Source organism: Plectropomus leopardus, chromosome 3 (assembly GCF_008729295.1).
Source record: "Plectropomus leopardus isolate mb chromosome 3, YSFRI_Pleo_2.0, whole genome shotgun sequence".
NCBI lineage: Eukaryota > Metazoa > Chordata > Actinopteri > Perciformes > Serranidae > Plectropomus > Plectropomus leopardus.
In genome coordinates, this window is record NC_056465.1 from 12679024 (window position 1) to 12697158 (window position 18135).

An 18135-nucleotide genomic window follows, 5' to 3' on the forward strand; every position below is an offset into this window, starting at 1 on the left:
TCGCAATCGTAAAAGGGAGTTCTCTGTAACCTTTAACTCTGTGCTCTTACTTGCTTTTCTGTACATAGACAGTAGCAGTTTTGCAGCCTACCAGTATAACTGATTGATGAAATAATTTTCCTATAATATGGGAACTGGAAAAGGCTGTGACTTATGTAGTCACTTTTCCATCTCTGTCTGCGGGACAACTTGTTGATGTGTTTGACTGGCACTGATGGCCTTGCCTGTGATGAAGCCCAAGATCCTCACAGGGAAACTTCACCATTTTCAAAATTAATGTGGTATTTCTGGTCAAGATAGTCCGAAAACGCTCTCCTCGCTAAGCTAACACATAACAACTATCTCCCCCACACATATTGGTATTCTCTTCGTGTTGGGATTTTCATCATCATCATTATTATTAATAATAATAATATTTAATCTTGTATTAATTAATTAAATTATGTATCTATTATGTATCTTTATTTTTGTATATGTCTGTGGGGTTCCACTTCTCAAATTCCAAATACAATTAAATTTATTGTAAAAATCACAATAAATTAAAGCACTGCTGTGCCTCAAATGACCCTAATATGACATAACCAAGTGAGTGTTATGAATGTTTCGTAAATCGAGCTCATGTAACGTATTAGTGACAGCACTATAAAATTAAAAACTAATGCTTGTCTTGATGGATGTGCCAGACACCGAATGTCTGCCTTGACTAAGGAAATGGTTCTTGAGTTAAGTGACTCTTATACAACTATTTTTAGTGCTATGTAAATCACTGATAATTTGGCCCGTGATGGATCTCCGTCATTCCGTGTCTCCTGTCATTAAATTCTGATATGTCACTATGACCATCAGGAAAGTGTGGCAATTGAAATATAGCAACTCGTAAAAGGGAGTTCTCTGTAACCCTTTAACTCTGTGCTCTACTTTGGCTTTCTGTACATAGACAGTTAGCAGTTTGCAGCCTACAGTATAACTGATTGATGAAATAATTTCCTATAATATGGGAACTGGAAAAGCTGTGACTTAAGTAGTCACTTTTCCAACTCTGTCTGCGGGACAACTTGTTGATGTGTTGTGACTGGCACTGTGGCCTTGCCTGTTGATGAAGCCCAAAATCCTCAAAGGGAAACTACACCCATTTTCAAAATTCATATGTGTTATTTCTGGTCCAAGATAGTCCAAAAATATAGCCTAAGTAAACATGAACAACTCTCTCCCAAATCCAAAATATGGTGCTGAAACTCAAATTTGTCATGTTAACTCCCCATGACATCACAATTTTGCGAATTATTTCTCTGGGTTCTGGCTTTGAGAGAGAGTAGTTAACGTTCACAAATATTTTTTGAATTTTCCTAGGCCATTGAAGTAACATACTGGAATTTTAAAGTTAGGTGGTATTTCCCTTTAATAACACAATGTAGAATACTTAGCGTTGCATTTTGGACTGAGGGGACAGTGCTATCTACAATATAGCACATACAGAGTACAATACACACAGTATGACTTAAACTAAAAGTGATAGTTCAAATAATCCTAAAGACTAACCACAACTCTGTAATCTAAAATGCAGTTGCAGAGTATTCACAGATGTCATTTTTAAAGGTGCACAGATAACAGAGCTTGTGGATTGAGGTATTTTTTCGTGCAGCCAACAGAAAAAAATTGCAGTCAGCTGTTTTTATTGTCAGTTTTATTATAGTTGTCTGTTCATTTATCTGGCAATTGCTGTAAGGGTACACAATAAATTTCTGAAAGGACTAATAGCTCAGCAATTCATTAATGTTTTCTTAAATTATTAGACAAAGGTCATTCAGCACCCAGGATAAAAACTCCCTGTCCAAGGGAATAAACTGCTGGCTTTCTTGTCAAAAGCCCATTTTTTTACCCTTTACACTACAGTCGCCCCAGACTTGTTGACACTAATCTTCACAAGTTGTCATGGCGAAAAAAAGGCACATAGAACTATGTTTAAAGACTGAGATGCGTGGTCAAGTGCAGTAAGTTGAGATATACAAATGTTCATTTCAACCGATCTGATCAGACTGAATGGACTAGTGCATGACACATAGCACTAACAATGACCAATAGGTCAGTGCCACTCTTTGCTTTATCAAGGACAATTTTGCATTAGCATGGACATAGCCCAAAGTCATCTGTTGTGCCTCCATGTGTAGCTAATGCCTTTGCAGGTTTGGGACATCTTTTGTATACAGACATGTCTTTAGTGATCTGCAGAGACATTTGTCTACACACCCGCTTGAGATCTGGTAGCTCCAGTTACAAGCATGTGGTTTCTTGCAGATACTGGTATTTTGGAAGCTGGATGCTATTCAGGACAGAGAAAGACAAAATTAGATTGAAACATGCTATGAAACACTAAAACAAATACAATCCAAAGCTTCTTTTGGAACATTAAAACCTTTTTTTACACAAAAATAAATAAGCAATATTTCCAGCACAGGTAATGTATAAATTAATTGCATCGCCAGTACACCTGGTATAAGGTCTATTACTTACTTACATGATGGGCACTGTCCATGTGCAGAGCTCTTCTCACTCTATCAAAAAAAGTCAAGTTTCAATGAATTGTGTTACTTAATGCAATTAATTTATCTTAGACAACTAAGCCATGCTTGGTTATTTAAATCTTCATTGTACATGACTTGCAAATTTCAACTGCCTTTTCCACATCAACAAAATTAGCAAACAGCAAAAAAGAATTAAATTATTGGAAATATTGTGGTGACACTACAAGAGAACCAAAATAATAATAAGAGTGTAAAAAAAAGTCCCTTATAAGCAAATAAACCACATTAGTCAGATACAAACTATATGGCTAATACAATAATGTTAACAGTTATCTGTGATTATTATGTGCTGTTTGTCTCTGACAGGGAAGCATCTGTTGGTGACATGCAGACAGTCTTACAATTTATACTACAATACAACAAATAAAATGTATACAATTTCGACGACAACACGACAGATACAAGTCATACAATTTATACGACAACACCGCAGATAAAAAAAGACAAAAAGAGTAATACTCACAGCATTTTAATAGTGTTTTAGCAAAAGTTTGCCTGTAACAGATTTCTGAATTTGGCGCCTTTGCTACACTCAAACCGGCTCGAGTAAAACATAACCTGGCCTATTATAGTTCCGGACGTCCCGTTACTGCAAAACGACTTAAAAAAAACACAACAAACAGTCTCAGTAAAATTTAAATAACTATTTATATCCTAAAAGATGTGTTTGTTTGTATCACTTCTAATGTCTAATACAGCATTACATTAGTTTTTAACAGGAACGGGAAAAGTTCATTGTGTTTCGTCCGTGTCGCTTTTTTGTGAACACCGATGAGTTTTTGTTTGCATGGCAACAGAGCGTAAGATAGCAACGGTGTCTGGCTAATGTCACTGCTAACGCGAAATATATTCAATAAAATGCACCCAGCATGCTTTTAGATAATTGTTAGAGTGTGATGAACAAGTTAAAGTAAAAGCATTTAGCCCAGGTTAGATGCCACATTTGACTGCCGTCTGGTCTCTGCTAAATTAGCTAGCTAACGAAAACCAAAGATGTCTTTTCAAGAGTCCCCTCGTCCTTCTGATGAAGAGGAGGCTTTCTACATGCAATGCAGAGCCGCGTACCTAGCTGTGTTTACTTCTAGTTTGACAAATATCTCTTCGAAACAGCAGCTGTGTCGTGGTAAGTCAACCTAAAACTATTTACGAGCATTTAAATACAGGAATTTGCTCGTTAGATTACCTCCACGTTTAGGTTTGCCTATAAAAGAAAACTCCGCCTTCCATAGGTTTCATACTTCATAGTCTATGATATATAATGTCAGCCCAGGTCAATGGGGATAATTATGTCAACTGGAAACAAATATCCACAGTGTAAGGTGACTCCTTTAACACTAACAGCCATGAGAATGTCACTGAGACATACGGTATTTTGACCTGCAGTTTTTACTGTATAGCCTTCAACTCGACTTGATGTGATATTTTCACAAATTCTAGGATCCCATATTCTTTGCTAATTCAGAACCATCCCACAAGAGGTATCAGGTGATGCTATGGATGCTTTCCAGCTCAGAGAGACAGTTGTCTAATGATTGATTACATGCCCAATGTATTTGGAGGAGGAAAGTATCGTTTTTTTAGGGTGAATATCTGCTGAGGTGATAGCGGATCAGTCATTACAAACCCACGCTTTGCACCTAAGCATTGATAAAACCCACAGAACATCTAGAGGTGAAGTTTCCAAAAATATGTAGCAAAGACTATAAAATGATGCATAAGACTGGACTTAAAACATTTATATTTGACAGAATTAGAACAGGGAGTCCTATGTTTTATTTTTTTACTCACTGTAAATACCAAATAGCTGTGATGACGAGCTTTGATACCATCTGAGACAGTGTGTAATATAATTAGTTTTGCCAGTCTCTAACCTTTACTTCAAAGGAAACAAAAGGGGCAAGTGCATGTTTAGGGGTGCACTTTTAAGAGGCACAGATGTTACATTGTGCTAAAAAGCAACTCATTGTGAGTTGTGTTTTTTTTTTTTTAAATTGAATGATGTACATATTATATCAAAGAAGGTAAAAGCAGTGCTTGTGCTACAGTCAGCTGTCATTTTGTAGATTCAATGTTCTTTCTTATGTATCACATTCAGCTCTGCAGCAGGCTGGCAGAAATCCAACCTGTGCAACTCTCAATAAATACTGGACCCCGAGGACATCCAAACTGAACTTTGATGATTTCTGTGAGATTCTCAAGAGTGAGGAAAAAACTGAGGAGTCAGAACTGATGAGAGCCTTCAAAAAGATGGATGTAAACGGTGATGGCTACATCTCACACAGTGAACTTGAGAGGGCTCTGACCACTGTGAGTAAAAAATGTTACTTATTGTTTAAAAATAATATTTAGGTTTGGAGCACAATTGTTAATGTTGAGTCTACTGAGTGATGCTTTAAAATCAGCCAACTGAGCTTCAACAGCAACACTTATGTATTAAAGATGTTCATTGCCTAAAAATAAACTGATTAAAATAAAAAATCAACTAATGCTCAAATTACGTAATATTTTTGCTCTGGTGTTTTTACTTCTAACGAAAATATGTTTAATCTTCCAGAGAGGAGAGAAAATGACTACTGAAGAGGTGAATGCAATTTTCTCATTAGCCGACATCAACAAAGATGGAAAACTGGACTATGCAGAGGTAAGTTTATATCAGGCTGTATGTTTGTGTATTAGATTATGTACCATCTGATTTATCATATTAACATCTCAGTGCACCTCAGAATAAAGGCTACTATCCCAAGCAGTCAGGTGAAAAAAAATTGGATATCGTAAAACTATGCCAACAATATCAAATGGGATTGATTTAGCAGTCTTCCACCTGTATTGGTACTTCCTACAAATAATAGATATTGTTCTGAGCCAGTTCAGATGCACCACACAAGGATAAAAAGTCATTTGTTCCCAACGTTTTTCTTTAAAGTTAAATTGAATTCACGTAAGCCCCAGAAGAGTCAGCGGTGCAAAGTAGTACAGAAAATCCAACAATGCAAACAACAACAACAACAACAACAACAAAAATGTCCTTCTTTCTTTTGATGCAATATTGTCTTTATTTGATGTCATATGTTTACCTTCATTCATCCAAGATATAATCATCTCTGACCCCTCTATCTTGCCTCAGAACATCCTCATGTATCATGCTCTCAGTGCTGGTTTCCTGTTGCTGTCAGTTCTGCAGATTGCTTGTGTCTACAGTGGAGCAGTGTCAGACGGCTGCTTTGGAGAGGCTCGAGGCTAACGCCAAGCTGAAGAGACAGAACTTTGGCAGTCAGTCATACAGCCCTCCGAAAAACTCAGTGTCATCAGCATCATCAGCACCAGCACCACAAGCAGCAGCAACTCTCCCTCAGCCTCCAGAAACGCCACAGGCAGAATCAGACACGACACTAAAGAAAGGTAGAAGTAAAATAAAAATTTAATAATATATAATATATGATAAAAGTGGCTGCCACTGAATTATAGAAGTCGTGTATAAAATGTATTTTTATACCTCAACGCTGGCAAGAGCTTTGGCTGGAGGTTTTATGGGTTTGTCCATTTTTCTGCTCCTTCATCCTATTTTCATGAACATGATATCTCACAAATGCCTTTAGGAAATTTCTTCAAATTTTGCACAAATATTCACTCTGACTCAATTATGACAAAATTTCACACAAATGTCTAATAGGTTATATTGACAAAGTGATGACATTTGTATATAAAAGGTCAACGGTCAGCTTCACAGTGACATCATTGTTCTGTAAAAACTTTTCTGGCCATTTCTCACCGTCATTACTCAGGAACAGAAGGGGAGACATTTGGTCAGATACTAAATTGATTACACTAAATTTGGGCATTCACCTTGAAACTGCGCTGATTGCACAGATCCTCTGTGCTGCCAGGGGGAAGATGCATGTGAAGCATCCATGTTTTCACAGACATGGATGTAAACTGTAAGTGCAACTCGACCGTTGCATGGAGGTATACAGTAGGGAAGCAGTAACACTAGTTTTTAATGCATTTTTCTTGAAAGTTAAATACATGAAGAGCAATTCCACAAGGAACATGTTTACTCTCTGTCATTTTTCTCTCTCAAGAGTGATCTTCTTTCCATCTAAAGCATACAACTGACACATATTTATATCTACTAACGTACGTCTTATAGAATCCCTGTCCTGATTTAAACATCAATGTTTCAAATATGAATTAACAAACATAAAAGAAAACAGGATAAGACCACATGACAGACCAGCAACAATACACAAAGATTAAGACGATCAATGACGTCTCATGCTTGCTCTGAAAAATCAAAAAATTAAAAATGTTAGAAGATCTACAGGGGAGACTTTATTTTTGCATGAAGATGATAATATATTATTATTAATATATTATGACTCCAGAACATAATGGCATTTTTGGTGGCACAATCTACAGGTCCAACATAACAGCCAATGGCAACTTCAGATTTCAGTTTATAGATACACACCCATGCACACCGCTTGCCCCAATACGCCTCAGCGATTAGTTTTGATGAATAAATAATAGCTCTGTTATTGATCGAATTTTCACTCCCCCCATGACAAATCACCTCATTAAGACAGTCCATACATCATAATAGCCACACAATTAGGGCAGCTTGTTTGGAGGGAGGAGACTGTAAAGCGTTGTTATTTGGGTAATCACTTCTGCCATTAGGAGATTGACAAAAGCTCCGTCTACGCTGATGAAAAATGCTGCCTTTCAGCTATGGCGTTGGAGTTAAAGCTCTTGCCAAAAATATGTTTTCATAGCTAAAACAAAGACTGGCATCAAGTCCGACATCGCCCTTCTGCAAGGGTAGATAATTTACCGACAGTGCTTTTATTTGCAATTGACAGCATTTCGAAACAGTGGAAGGTGGATGTTAAAATCCACTTTTTGCGGTTAAAATTTCAAGAAAAGATCCTGGATGAGCGAGCCGGGGACAGGCCCACAGAGGGAAGATAGATGGGGTTGATTTAAGTGGTCAGTCCATGTTCATGTTATTGATTCGGAGGATTCCACCACTTCTCACTGGGGAGATGATGAGGGATTAGACGGCGGGTTGAGAGGAGGGCCCAGTCGACCACCACTGCAAAAACAAATGAGCTCCCACATAGTTGTCGGGATTATCACATTATTGTGTCTCTCCCACGTATTGATTTATACCCGCTACATTTTAACAAGGCTCTAGCAAGAGATGCGGCGTGATTGCACATGTTGAATGGGTTATTCTTGGAGCTCAAAAACTGTTTTGACTGCTCATTTGGTCCTGCATTTGTCAGTATAAACCAGAACTAGCCTGAGATACATGTTATAACTGAATGGGAGATGGGTAGTTGTTTTACAAATAATTTATGAGATACAGATTAATTATCAGTTGTCAAGGCATCAGGTGTTATGTGTCTAACAGGTTTTGGCAAACAGTTAGACCAGTTGATGAACTGTCATGGTGTTTCTCTGTTAATTGGTCTATTAAGTTCAATCCTTGCAGTTTTCCGGCAGCAGTAAACCACAAGTGCTGAAACAATACTGGCTATAAACTCACATTCAGTGTAAACTCACACTGAAGCTTTTGTTTTAGTGCATCTCTGTCCACATTCACACAACAGCTACAATTTGGTCTTCTAGATTAAAAATACTGCCATCAATGCAAAAAAGATCCATCACAAATTACACGACAGCGGGTCTATTTGTTTCTCTGCTGCGGTAATTTTCTTGTAAGCCCATCACATTACTTCGCATCTTGATTTCCCAGGCTTGGAAGCAATCAGACCCCTAATTAGTGAATTGATATTTTCAGGCTTCAATTAGAGTTCAAGGGGAAAAAAAGTTGTGCGAGTTAATGGATTTGAGAGGGTGCTGTTATGCCATTTGTGATTTAAAGGCCTCCATAATTAATTAAAATGGAGCTGAACTTGAGATCACACTTTCTTATAAGCCAAATGTAAAGTCTTCACTTGAACTTGGGAATGCACTTCTGAGAAGACGGATTACGGTGTCAATTATGTTGTGCACCTCATCTCTCTTTTCAATGTGTGTTTACTGTTCGAGGAGAGGAGGGCTGTACTTAATCTGTCAGTCGAGCATCCTCTGTTCTTTTGCAGGAACTTTATTTATCTATAATAACTTTGGATGTATTGTAAGCATATTTGTTGTTGTGTTTGTCTATATGACTTTTTATGTCTGTGTCTCAGACAGCAGATCATCCTCCCGTCCTTCCTCGGCTCGCAGCAGACGGTCGTCCCTGTCGAACTCAATCACTATGACATCCAGCAGCACTAAAGCCAGCAAAATACCAGAGCCCTCAGGCTTACAGGTAACCCTCCATATAGTTACAGTGTATGTAGAGCAGCAACTAATGATTATCTTCATTATCAATTAATTTGTTAAATATTTTTCTATTATTGTGGAATGTCAAAACATTGTCAATAATACTCATCACAAGGTATTTCAATCAAGACTCCAAAACCCGAATATGTTTGGGTTTAAATTTAAAAAGCTTATACAAGAAAAAAAGAATTTTTGTTTGATAAAATAACTAAAACATTTGAACACAGTTATTCGTTAAACTTGTTGGAGATTAATTTCCTTTCAATCACCTAATTAAATAATCAATCTGTCTTTCACCTTTTGATGATGTATTATAGGTTCTCTTAATAAGAATAACCAAACAGGTATATCGATATTGTCCCTATTTGTATTTCTGAGCTTGTTTTGCAGTCTCTCATGAATGACCAAGTTTGAAGACCCCTTTTTATACTAGACATAATTAATCATAACTCTCTTTTTAGTCCCTATAAACCATTGCTTATAAAATCTGATTGAAGGGACATTTAAATTGTCTTGAAGTGGTGTTGTATGGGGTACTTATCCATAGTCAATATTTTATCTGTACATACAGTAGATGTCAGTCAGGGTGAAATCTGACGCGAAAGTTAAGCATTCGAATGCTGTGGATGGGGGTCTGCAGCAAAATGTATTTTAACCACCTAAAAAAAGTCCCCTCTAAAAAAGCAATGCCAGTTAAAGTGTAATCTGTATTAAGGGTATTTTCAGTGCTTCACGTTTCTGTCAGTTTGTTCCAAGGAGGAAGCGGTTAACAGCTTTAGTTCACCATCTATGCTCTCATCAGAGCAAACAGACTCCCTTAACAAAAACAGTCATTTTGGCTACAGAGCACAGGAGCTGCTGGTCTACCACAGCCTCGATCAGTTAGTTTGTGTCATTGTGTAACTTAGGTAAATCCAAACGTTTCCAACGCCAAAGTCACACAAAAACACAAACAACGCACCTGATTGAGGCAGCAGCAGACCAGCAGCTCCTGTGTTCAGCAAAGTAAAATAACTGTTTTTCTCAATGGAGTCTGGCTTTAAAGAGATTTATATAACAGCTTTATTTTCCTATTGGAAATCACTGTCTTACATTAAAGTAAAGCAGTAAAAATACTTATAATATAGGGTATGCTTTAAGAGATATTAATCTTTTAGGTGGGACTTTTTGTAGGTGGTTAAAACACATTTTGTTGCTGACCCCTCCACAGCAGTGCATTGTTTAGCAACCATTTCATTCTCCAGCCTGTTTTTCCAAACTGGAGGCGTGCCAACTGACATCTACTGTTTGTAATATATTGTCTGTGGGTAAGCAGCCCATAAAATCCCACTTTTTAAAAATCACAACTATCCCTTTCATGACAATAAATTGAATTTAATACAGTAATTTATAGTAATAACTTATCTGTGCATTATTTGCAGCACATGAGCCATATGCTACATTATGACTCTGAAAGATTAATTGTGTGTACCATCAATGCCAAAACCTGGAAATCTTAGTACGTGTGCTCCAGTGAGAGACTCCATGATAACCTTGCAGCCCCACTGCTTTTCCAGTGTCACTGTTACCCGGTGTGTGCTTTTGATGGGCGAGTTAGCCCAGGGTGGATAGATATACACTGTATTGATCCCACGCTCTTTGTTTTCACTCTTTTGGGCTTAAACTCGGCTGGTTTGCTTTACAGCAAGAAAAAATAAATAAATAAATACAAATAACAGTCCCCTGCTCCATCTCTTAGGTCCAGGCCCTGTGTTGAGATTGGAAAGGGCCAGACATCATTGGAGTAAAAGAATGTGTGTCCAGAGATTACCTCTGAGGGAAGTTCTGCACGCTATATTGGCTGCTATATTGCCACAGGCTGATAATTGGGAGGTGGTGGGTGGAGGGCAGGCTGTGTTTTTGTAGCGGTGTGTGTGTGTGTGTGTGTGTGTGTGTGTGTGTGTGTGTGTGTGTGTTTGCGTGTGTGTGTGTTTGTGTGTGTGTGTGTGTGTGTGCTCCGTGGGATGCAAATTTGTCATCTAAATACAAACATAACCAGTAAGGAATACAATTTTGTTTTAGGGTTTCTTTTAAGATCGGGTTAAAATTAAAAGAATGATAAGATAAGGTGAAGATCATGGTTTAAATGTGTGTGTGTGTGATTATGTTTGTAGCTTGTTCGGCGTCCTGCGACCCTCTGCGTCACAGTAAATCAAAGCTGTGGCCAGAGCGGGTGACAGCGCCTGTATTAGTCTGCAGGCTGACCCTCTCTCTATGGGGGCATTAATTCTGATGTCTTTAAGCAGTTGATGGGTGCCCATGGCAATTTCCCTCATTTAATATTGTCTGGACAAACCACTGAAGTGTTATGGTTTGATCTTTTATGCCTCTCACAGTCCAAGATAAATACTTTGAGAAAATGGCTTTTCTCTAAAGGAGTGACATGCTCCGTCTTTATGGTACTTTCTTTGTTTAACTTGGTGATTTATTTGTCCACTAAAAGGATATATGGCCTATTCCAGACTCGCTTGGCCCTCCGTGTCCTCTTATTGTGTGTCCACACCAACTGTGTTTTCATTTAATGTGTCTCCAATGAGTGGAAGGAAAACTTCCTTGTTTTGATGTTCGTGTTCAATTTCAAATTATTACCTCATTTCAGTTGTGCTGCCAGACAAAGGAACAACAGGATTTCAAAATGAGCGAAATATTAGGATTCATAAATATTGCCAAAGTATCCTCTTGGTAGTTTTGAATGACCGCTGGCCCAAGATTGAAAAGGCTGTATTTATCAAAGTTAAATGGACTCCAATTTGCCATATCAGGTCCTGGAAGGAGATTTACTTCAGCCTTCAGCAGAAACACAACGTGACACTCCTGCCCTCCTCTGGATCAGCAGGAGTATAACAAGTGTTTACTTGCTGCCGAGCTGACATAAACTCTGTAATAATGAATATGCCCCCCGAAGGTTGGAGTGGTAATTATCACAACGGCGGTTTCTGTTAATCAAGTGAGCAACCCCACTGTTGTGACTGACTGCTCAATTCACTTTTTCATGCCAAAATATACTTCCCCTGTCACAAGATCAATCCCCCTTTTAATAGGAACTGCAAATTAGTTTTGGTTTCTGTTGAATGAATAAATGCATTTTGTTGTCAAGCTGCAAAACAGTTTGTGAGGATTGTGTCAGAGACCACACATAAAATATATAAGTGTACACATAGCATTATATACTGTTTGTATGATATTTTATAAGGGCATACAAATGGCAAACAACTGATAAAACTTCCTGCGTTATTAGCCACACTTTATCAGTTTGTATGAATGTGTTGTTAAAGCACAAATGTTATCCATTTTTCCAGGAGTGGCTTCACAGCTACATGAAGGGCTGTTTCTTCTTGGAGGATGATGGGAGTATCGGCTCTCTGCAGTACCAGCTCCACATCCCCCAGACAACCAACGTCTACCTAACCATCCAACCACTCAGCCTTAGTCGCGGACCAGGTACTGACACTGTTTTATCAAACACAAAAACAACAGTCATTAAAAAAAGTTAAAAAGTGATTACTCCATTGGCCAATGGATTATATGTTTGCTTGCTCCCCTGATTTGGGGGGGTTTAAATAAGGGTCAGGAACAGGACAGCACCTCTGGAGCTGATAGAAATTCTGGATTTGGTCCTCAGTCCTCCAGGGTTTAAAGTTTTCAGTCCTGTGTTTGTTTTTCTTGCTGTACTGCTTCCTCCACCACTGCTTCACCACTGTTTTTAGTGGCACACTGTGTAGTTGCAGTTTTAAAGATGTTTTTTGTGACGTAACATGAATAAAGTACCGCCTTAGTTATTTTCAGATTATGAATCATCATCTCTAAACCATATGTTACATTTTGTGGCAGCAGGTCAGATTTTGGAGGAAGTCTGTAAGATAGTGGTCCAGCTCAATGCACATTAATTTATGACAAACAACAAGAAGAAGTTGCAGCTCAGTGCATAGTATTGGACCAAGCAATAGCAGTTGGTGGAATGATGAAGGTAGCGAAAAGTCTCTCTTGTATGTATGTGCTTTATTAAAGGCAAAGATAAAAGCTGAAAACAGCTTGTACAGCCAATCAGAAAAGACCACATATGTACTTTGTCTTTATACTATACATTATATGAAAGATTTGTATGTGTTACCTTTGTATTAAATATGTGGTATTGTATTTGTTTGTTGTTTTATTCACAACACAGACAAAATGTTGTATAATAACATGTTCAAAAGCCTTGTATCTTGTGTTATTTTTTCAGACAAGCCGTCTTCATGGATGACCGTTGACACAGCTCTTTTTGTCCTGTCAGCTGGTGAAACCAAAGAGGACTCAACTTTAGTGTGTTTCACTGAGTCAAAAGACAAAGAAGTATGCTTGTTTGTGTTTTGAGACATGTACATATGCAATAACATTTGCTCATGCATGTTTCCTCTTACTTTGCTACTCCTTTGTCTCCCACAGAAATATGTTTGGAAAGGAGAATTGCATGCTGGGAATTACTACCTGCTGCCCTTCACTAGTGGCTGCAAACTAAAGAAAAGGAGCAAAAAGAGCCTTTCAAATAAACCTGTAGAGCTCGTCTATAGGACTGACACTGGAGAACTAGACCTCACCAGGGAGCTCAGGTGTGTGTGTGTGTGTGTGTGTGTGTGTGTGTGTGTGTGTGTGTGTGTGTGTGTGTGTGTGTGTGTGTGTGTGTGTGAGGACGCGCACGCAACTTGCCTGCTTCTTTGTCATCATTTTGAGTATGATAACACTGCACAGAGAATATTTAATTATCGAATGTCACTGACTGGTGGAAAGATGAACATGTGAGGCTGTCTGGGGACTTTTCCCTGTGTCGCTCCCTTTGTGCCACAGGGAGGTGCTGTCTGGCATCTTTGAGGTGATAGACCTGGATGGGAACGGTTTGCTTAGTCTGGAGGAGTACAACTTCTTTGAGCTGAGGACCAGCGGGGAGAAATGTGACAAGGATGCCTGGGCTGTCTGCAAAGGTAATCGCTTTTATTATGGCACTGCTACATGGGATGGCCAGTTTGCATTTATGTAAAATGAATGCAACAATGTATTGAAGGACAGGGGGGTCCACTTGGGCTCTGATTATTTTTATTGTGACTTGCAGAAAACTTTGATATGAGAAAGAACCAGCTGACACAGCAGGGCTTCATGGAGCTGAACCTGATGGAGGCCACAGAGAAAGATGGAGACCCTGCAGACCTTTGGGTCACCCTGGAAGCTATGGGCTACAATAAAGGGCTGGAGTTAGTAGAGGTGAGTTTACACATTTGCACCAGCACTAGTAATAATACACACATACAAAGGAAAAAGGCACCCAGGTTTCAGTATCTTGCTTAAGTCATTCTAACTAATCAACTCTTTTACCTCCCACTTGGTCAGGCTTGTCCATTCCAGATAGATGTACACTGTGAAGGCACTCAGCCATCCATCCAGCCACTCAGTTTGGACTCAGGGCCCAAGCTTCTGAACCAGGCAATCCAGAAGTCCATTACAGCCAGGACAGGGGCCAAAGCACTGAGGGGACAAGACAACGTCTTCATCTACACCTGCCGAGGAGAACACAGGATCTCTTCCCTCATAGCCAACAAGGTAGGTTCAGGAGTGGTCATTTGATTGTGCAAGTGGAGTTTAATTCTCAAATTAAGATATTCAAAATGTGACACGAGGACATACAGGTTCATAGATTTTTAGCTGCCTTCATAGTTTTAGCAGTTTTGCAAAGAGGCGAGTTCCTAGTTCAATGTGAGTGTCAAATTGCAATTCTCCCTAATGGCCACTTGGGGGGATTTTAGTCCAACTTTGAATGAATAACTAAGTAAAGATCTCAGTGAATTAGCTACTGTCTGAATTTATGAGGTGCTTTTCATGAATAAAGTGAAGAAAGTGGTTTGTATACACTCTCTCTACAATATATGGTTGCAAGACCATTCACCCTGCTTGTACTTGTTATGCAGTACAACACGCTGATTCTCACAGCAACAGGGGCTACTCAGAAAGAATGACCTGGTGATACAAAGGAACTACTGAAAAGTGAAATGGTAACATTTGGACAGATTTTAGCTGTTCTTCATAAAAATTAAGATATTTTTTGTTTCATATTTACTCTATTCAACTGTGGGGTATAGTACAATGTTACACATCTAGTACCAACATAATCTGAAGCTATGTCTAAACCTAGCAACAGTTTGTGATATGGATATATGGTTATCTGTTCATGAATAGTTTTACATTGATAAAGCACATAAATCCCCTTTTTATTAATAGAAAGAAAAACAGGCTCTTGTTTTAGACATTGGGGTCCTAATAATGCATCTAATGTCTGTTTGTGGCCGGCTGTTGCTCAAGAGGTAGAGATGATCGTCCATTATTCACAAGGTTTGGTGGTTCCATCCCCTGTCCCCATGTCGAGGTGTCCTTGAGCAAGACACTGAACCCCAATTTGCTCCCAATGGGCATGTTCACCACCCTCGGTGGGTGTGTATATGAATGAGTGAATGAGAGGGTAGAAAGAGCTATATTAACACAGTCCATTTCTCATTTTGCTGTTGCAGCCAATTTTTGTGTATTCCATGACTTTACATTAGGAAGGCCGTTCATAAAAGTCACCAATAGCCTTTGTTTTTCAGACCAACCAGAAAGTGACTGTCCATGTCAACAATGAGCAGAGCAGGAACTGCTGCAGCAGTAGAGGCATGAGTGTGTTTGCCGTCGAGGTGCCGGCCAGGACTAAGATGGTACGAAGTCTACCTGAGAATCCTGTCTTTCTTATAATGACAAGAATAACATAATAAACCATGACTTTTAAAATATTCCATTATGGATTTCACACATACAGTTAAAATTTCATTCTGATGAACAACATCTCTTTAGATGCTACAATGTAATGAAATTACTATATAGTGTTTTGAATACTAGTACAAAGATGTGTGTACTGTCTTCCAGGTGTGCCAACATGTCCTACCCATCAATGAGAGACAGGACTGGACCTACAACTGTGTGGAGACCATACTACCCTGCACGTAAAGCTGCACTCCCATCTCTCATGCTAGTGACTCAGAGACGTGATGAGCAAAGATGATTTACAAATTAACAAGGTCCAAAAGTAATCCTTTTCACTTCTAGAGGGCCAATTTTAAGCTAACCTGTGAGTTTCATAATACCCAATATGTCAGTCAGGGGCTGAGATCCTCTGGTTGCTTGTGGCCAGAAGCTTGAGAAGGCTGGTTCAGAAACTCAGTGACTGGATGAGTCAGAGGTGTTTACTAGTGATGGCAGCAAGAGGTGATCACATTTTTTGTTGTCTTTTTATATATGATAGAATTTCCTTTAACAATAATTCATATTTTACATATACACAATGCTTAGATAAAGGGTTAAATTGCCAAGATGACACTACATATTTCATAATTCATCCTTTAAATGAAAGCTGTGGTCTTGGTGAAGTGACAGTAGATTTAATTCAATTTTCAAAAAAGAAAAAAACTCCAACGAAGTCTGTTATTGTGTTTGTTACTTTATGTAACATCAACATAGATTTTGTCATAGTAATTTAAAATGTTTTGTAATGGAGTGTTATTTGCCATATTTTAATAGTCTTTGTATTTCAAGTCAGATTTAATCATAAAGGCCAAAACAAAATGCGGACAAAAAAACCTCTTGTGTTTTTATATTTTACTTTGAAAAGTACTATATCATGTTCCCTGTGTAATTACATATTATTATTACCACAGATTTTGTTATCTCTTTGATTTGCATTTTTGAGTGCCACCCTTCATTCCACCCACATTAACATCTTGTTTCAACAGGAAATACATGAAACAAAAGCAGATGCAGTTTCATTGTGACATCAGGTCCCTGTGATCAGGCAAGTTTTAAGGGTTTGGATTGTTTTCCGTGGAAAGTCACTACTGTAGATTTGGATGCATAATATCTTGAGAAACCTGTATTTCTTTCAGCTCTCCTCCATCACAGCAACAATGGTGGATTTGAACATGTAGTTGGAATAATTTTTCTGCAAAAACAGCTGAAGATGTATGTCTTTCAGACATTTAGGCAACATATATCAGTTGTTTCCATGGTATTTCATGGGTGTGACCCATGCCCAGCCCAAAACTGGTCTGAACATGCAATTACTGCACATTGAAATAAAACTTTGTAAATGCTGTTGAAATAATGATAATGTGTAACCTTGATGTCTAAAGAAACTTTCATTTTTTAAACCAGTCTAGTTTTAACCAAGACATCTTTTGACCTGATAGTCATCAAATCAATGCTTTCTAAATATTATTATGCATTTAAATAAAGGATTTTGCCCTGGTGTAAATACAGACAGTCTATTACAGCCTGAATTTTAATGTGCAGCTATTGGTCAACACTCCATACTCTTAATACAGTATGAGGCTGTGGGGATTTGGGATTGGCAATGAAATGCATTCCTTTGCATTGCGCTCAGTTCTAAACTTTATTTGCCCTTGGCCTTTCCAGTTGACAGCCATCTTGACCTTCTATTTATATCTCTCAGGCCATTATTTGCCCTTTGACTTTCTCTGCTGAAACAGTAGAGCCAGCTAAGTAAATGTCACATGGCATGTGAGATGTATTTAATGTCCCGAGCCTCAGTCTGCTCTTCCTTTCCCAACACAGAGGTTTAGTAACTCTTGGCTGCTGAGGGCAGTTGAGGTTCAGGGTTTATGAACCAGTTTCTAACTTTGTGTCTTTTTCATGCTGTAATTTTATTTTAGAACTTTTAATTCAGTATAATTTCAGTGACATAATTTCCAGACATTTAAGCAAAATTTAAGCAAAACATGGGAATATGGTATCAATCACCTGTCAATATCGTGTATGTTATACCAATACTATAAATTGATAGATGTTTGCATTTCTTCTGCCCTTAAGGCTGTTGAGAGATATAAATGTGTGCACATATACACTGTATATAGAGCAACATATTAAGGTGGAACAACAGGCTCCACACACAAACACATATACACACAACACACTTTCATGATGGAAGGTCTGACGTTAAACTTTGTTCTGTTTATGATGATCAAACATATGGTGACGCAACAGGCAAACAGCAGTGGCCTGAAGTGAACTATTTCACAATATCCTCACTAATTCATTCTTTCACTCAAATATAGCGTGGAATTACAACACCTTTCTCCTTGAGTGTTTTCAAGAGTGGCTTTGCAAATAG

At 38.4% G+C, this 18135-nt stretch overlaps 1 protein-coding gene across 1 annotated transcript; it reads left to right on the plus strand.

Moving 5' to 3' along the window:
• Positions 1–3392: 3392 nt before the first annotated feature.
• efcab7 (EF-hand calcium binding domain 7) lies at positions 3393–16769 on the plus strand. Its single transcript, XM_042483837.1, has 13 exons — positions 3393–3705; positions 4678–4889; positions 5137–5223; positions 5756–5981; positions 8780–8901; positions 12254–12395; positions 13177–13286; positions 13380–13543; positions 13779–13912; positions 14041–14189; positions 14316–14525; positions 15563–15670; positions 15879–16769. The coding sequence occupies exons 1-13, from the start codon at positions 3576–3578 to the stop codon at positions 15957–15959; spliced, it is 1875 nt and encodes a 624-aa protein (XP_042339771.1). The 5' UTR covers positions 3393–3575; the 3' UTR covers positions 15960–16769.
• Positions 16770–18135: the final 1366 nt, after the last annotated feature.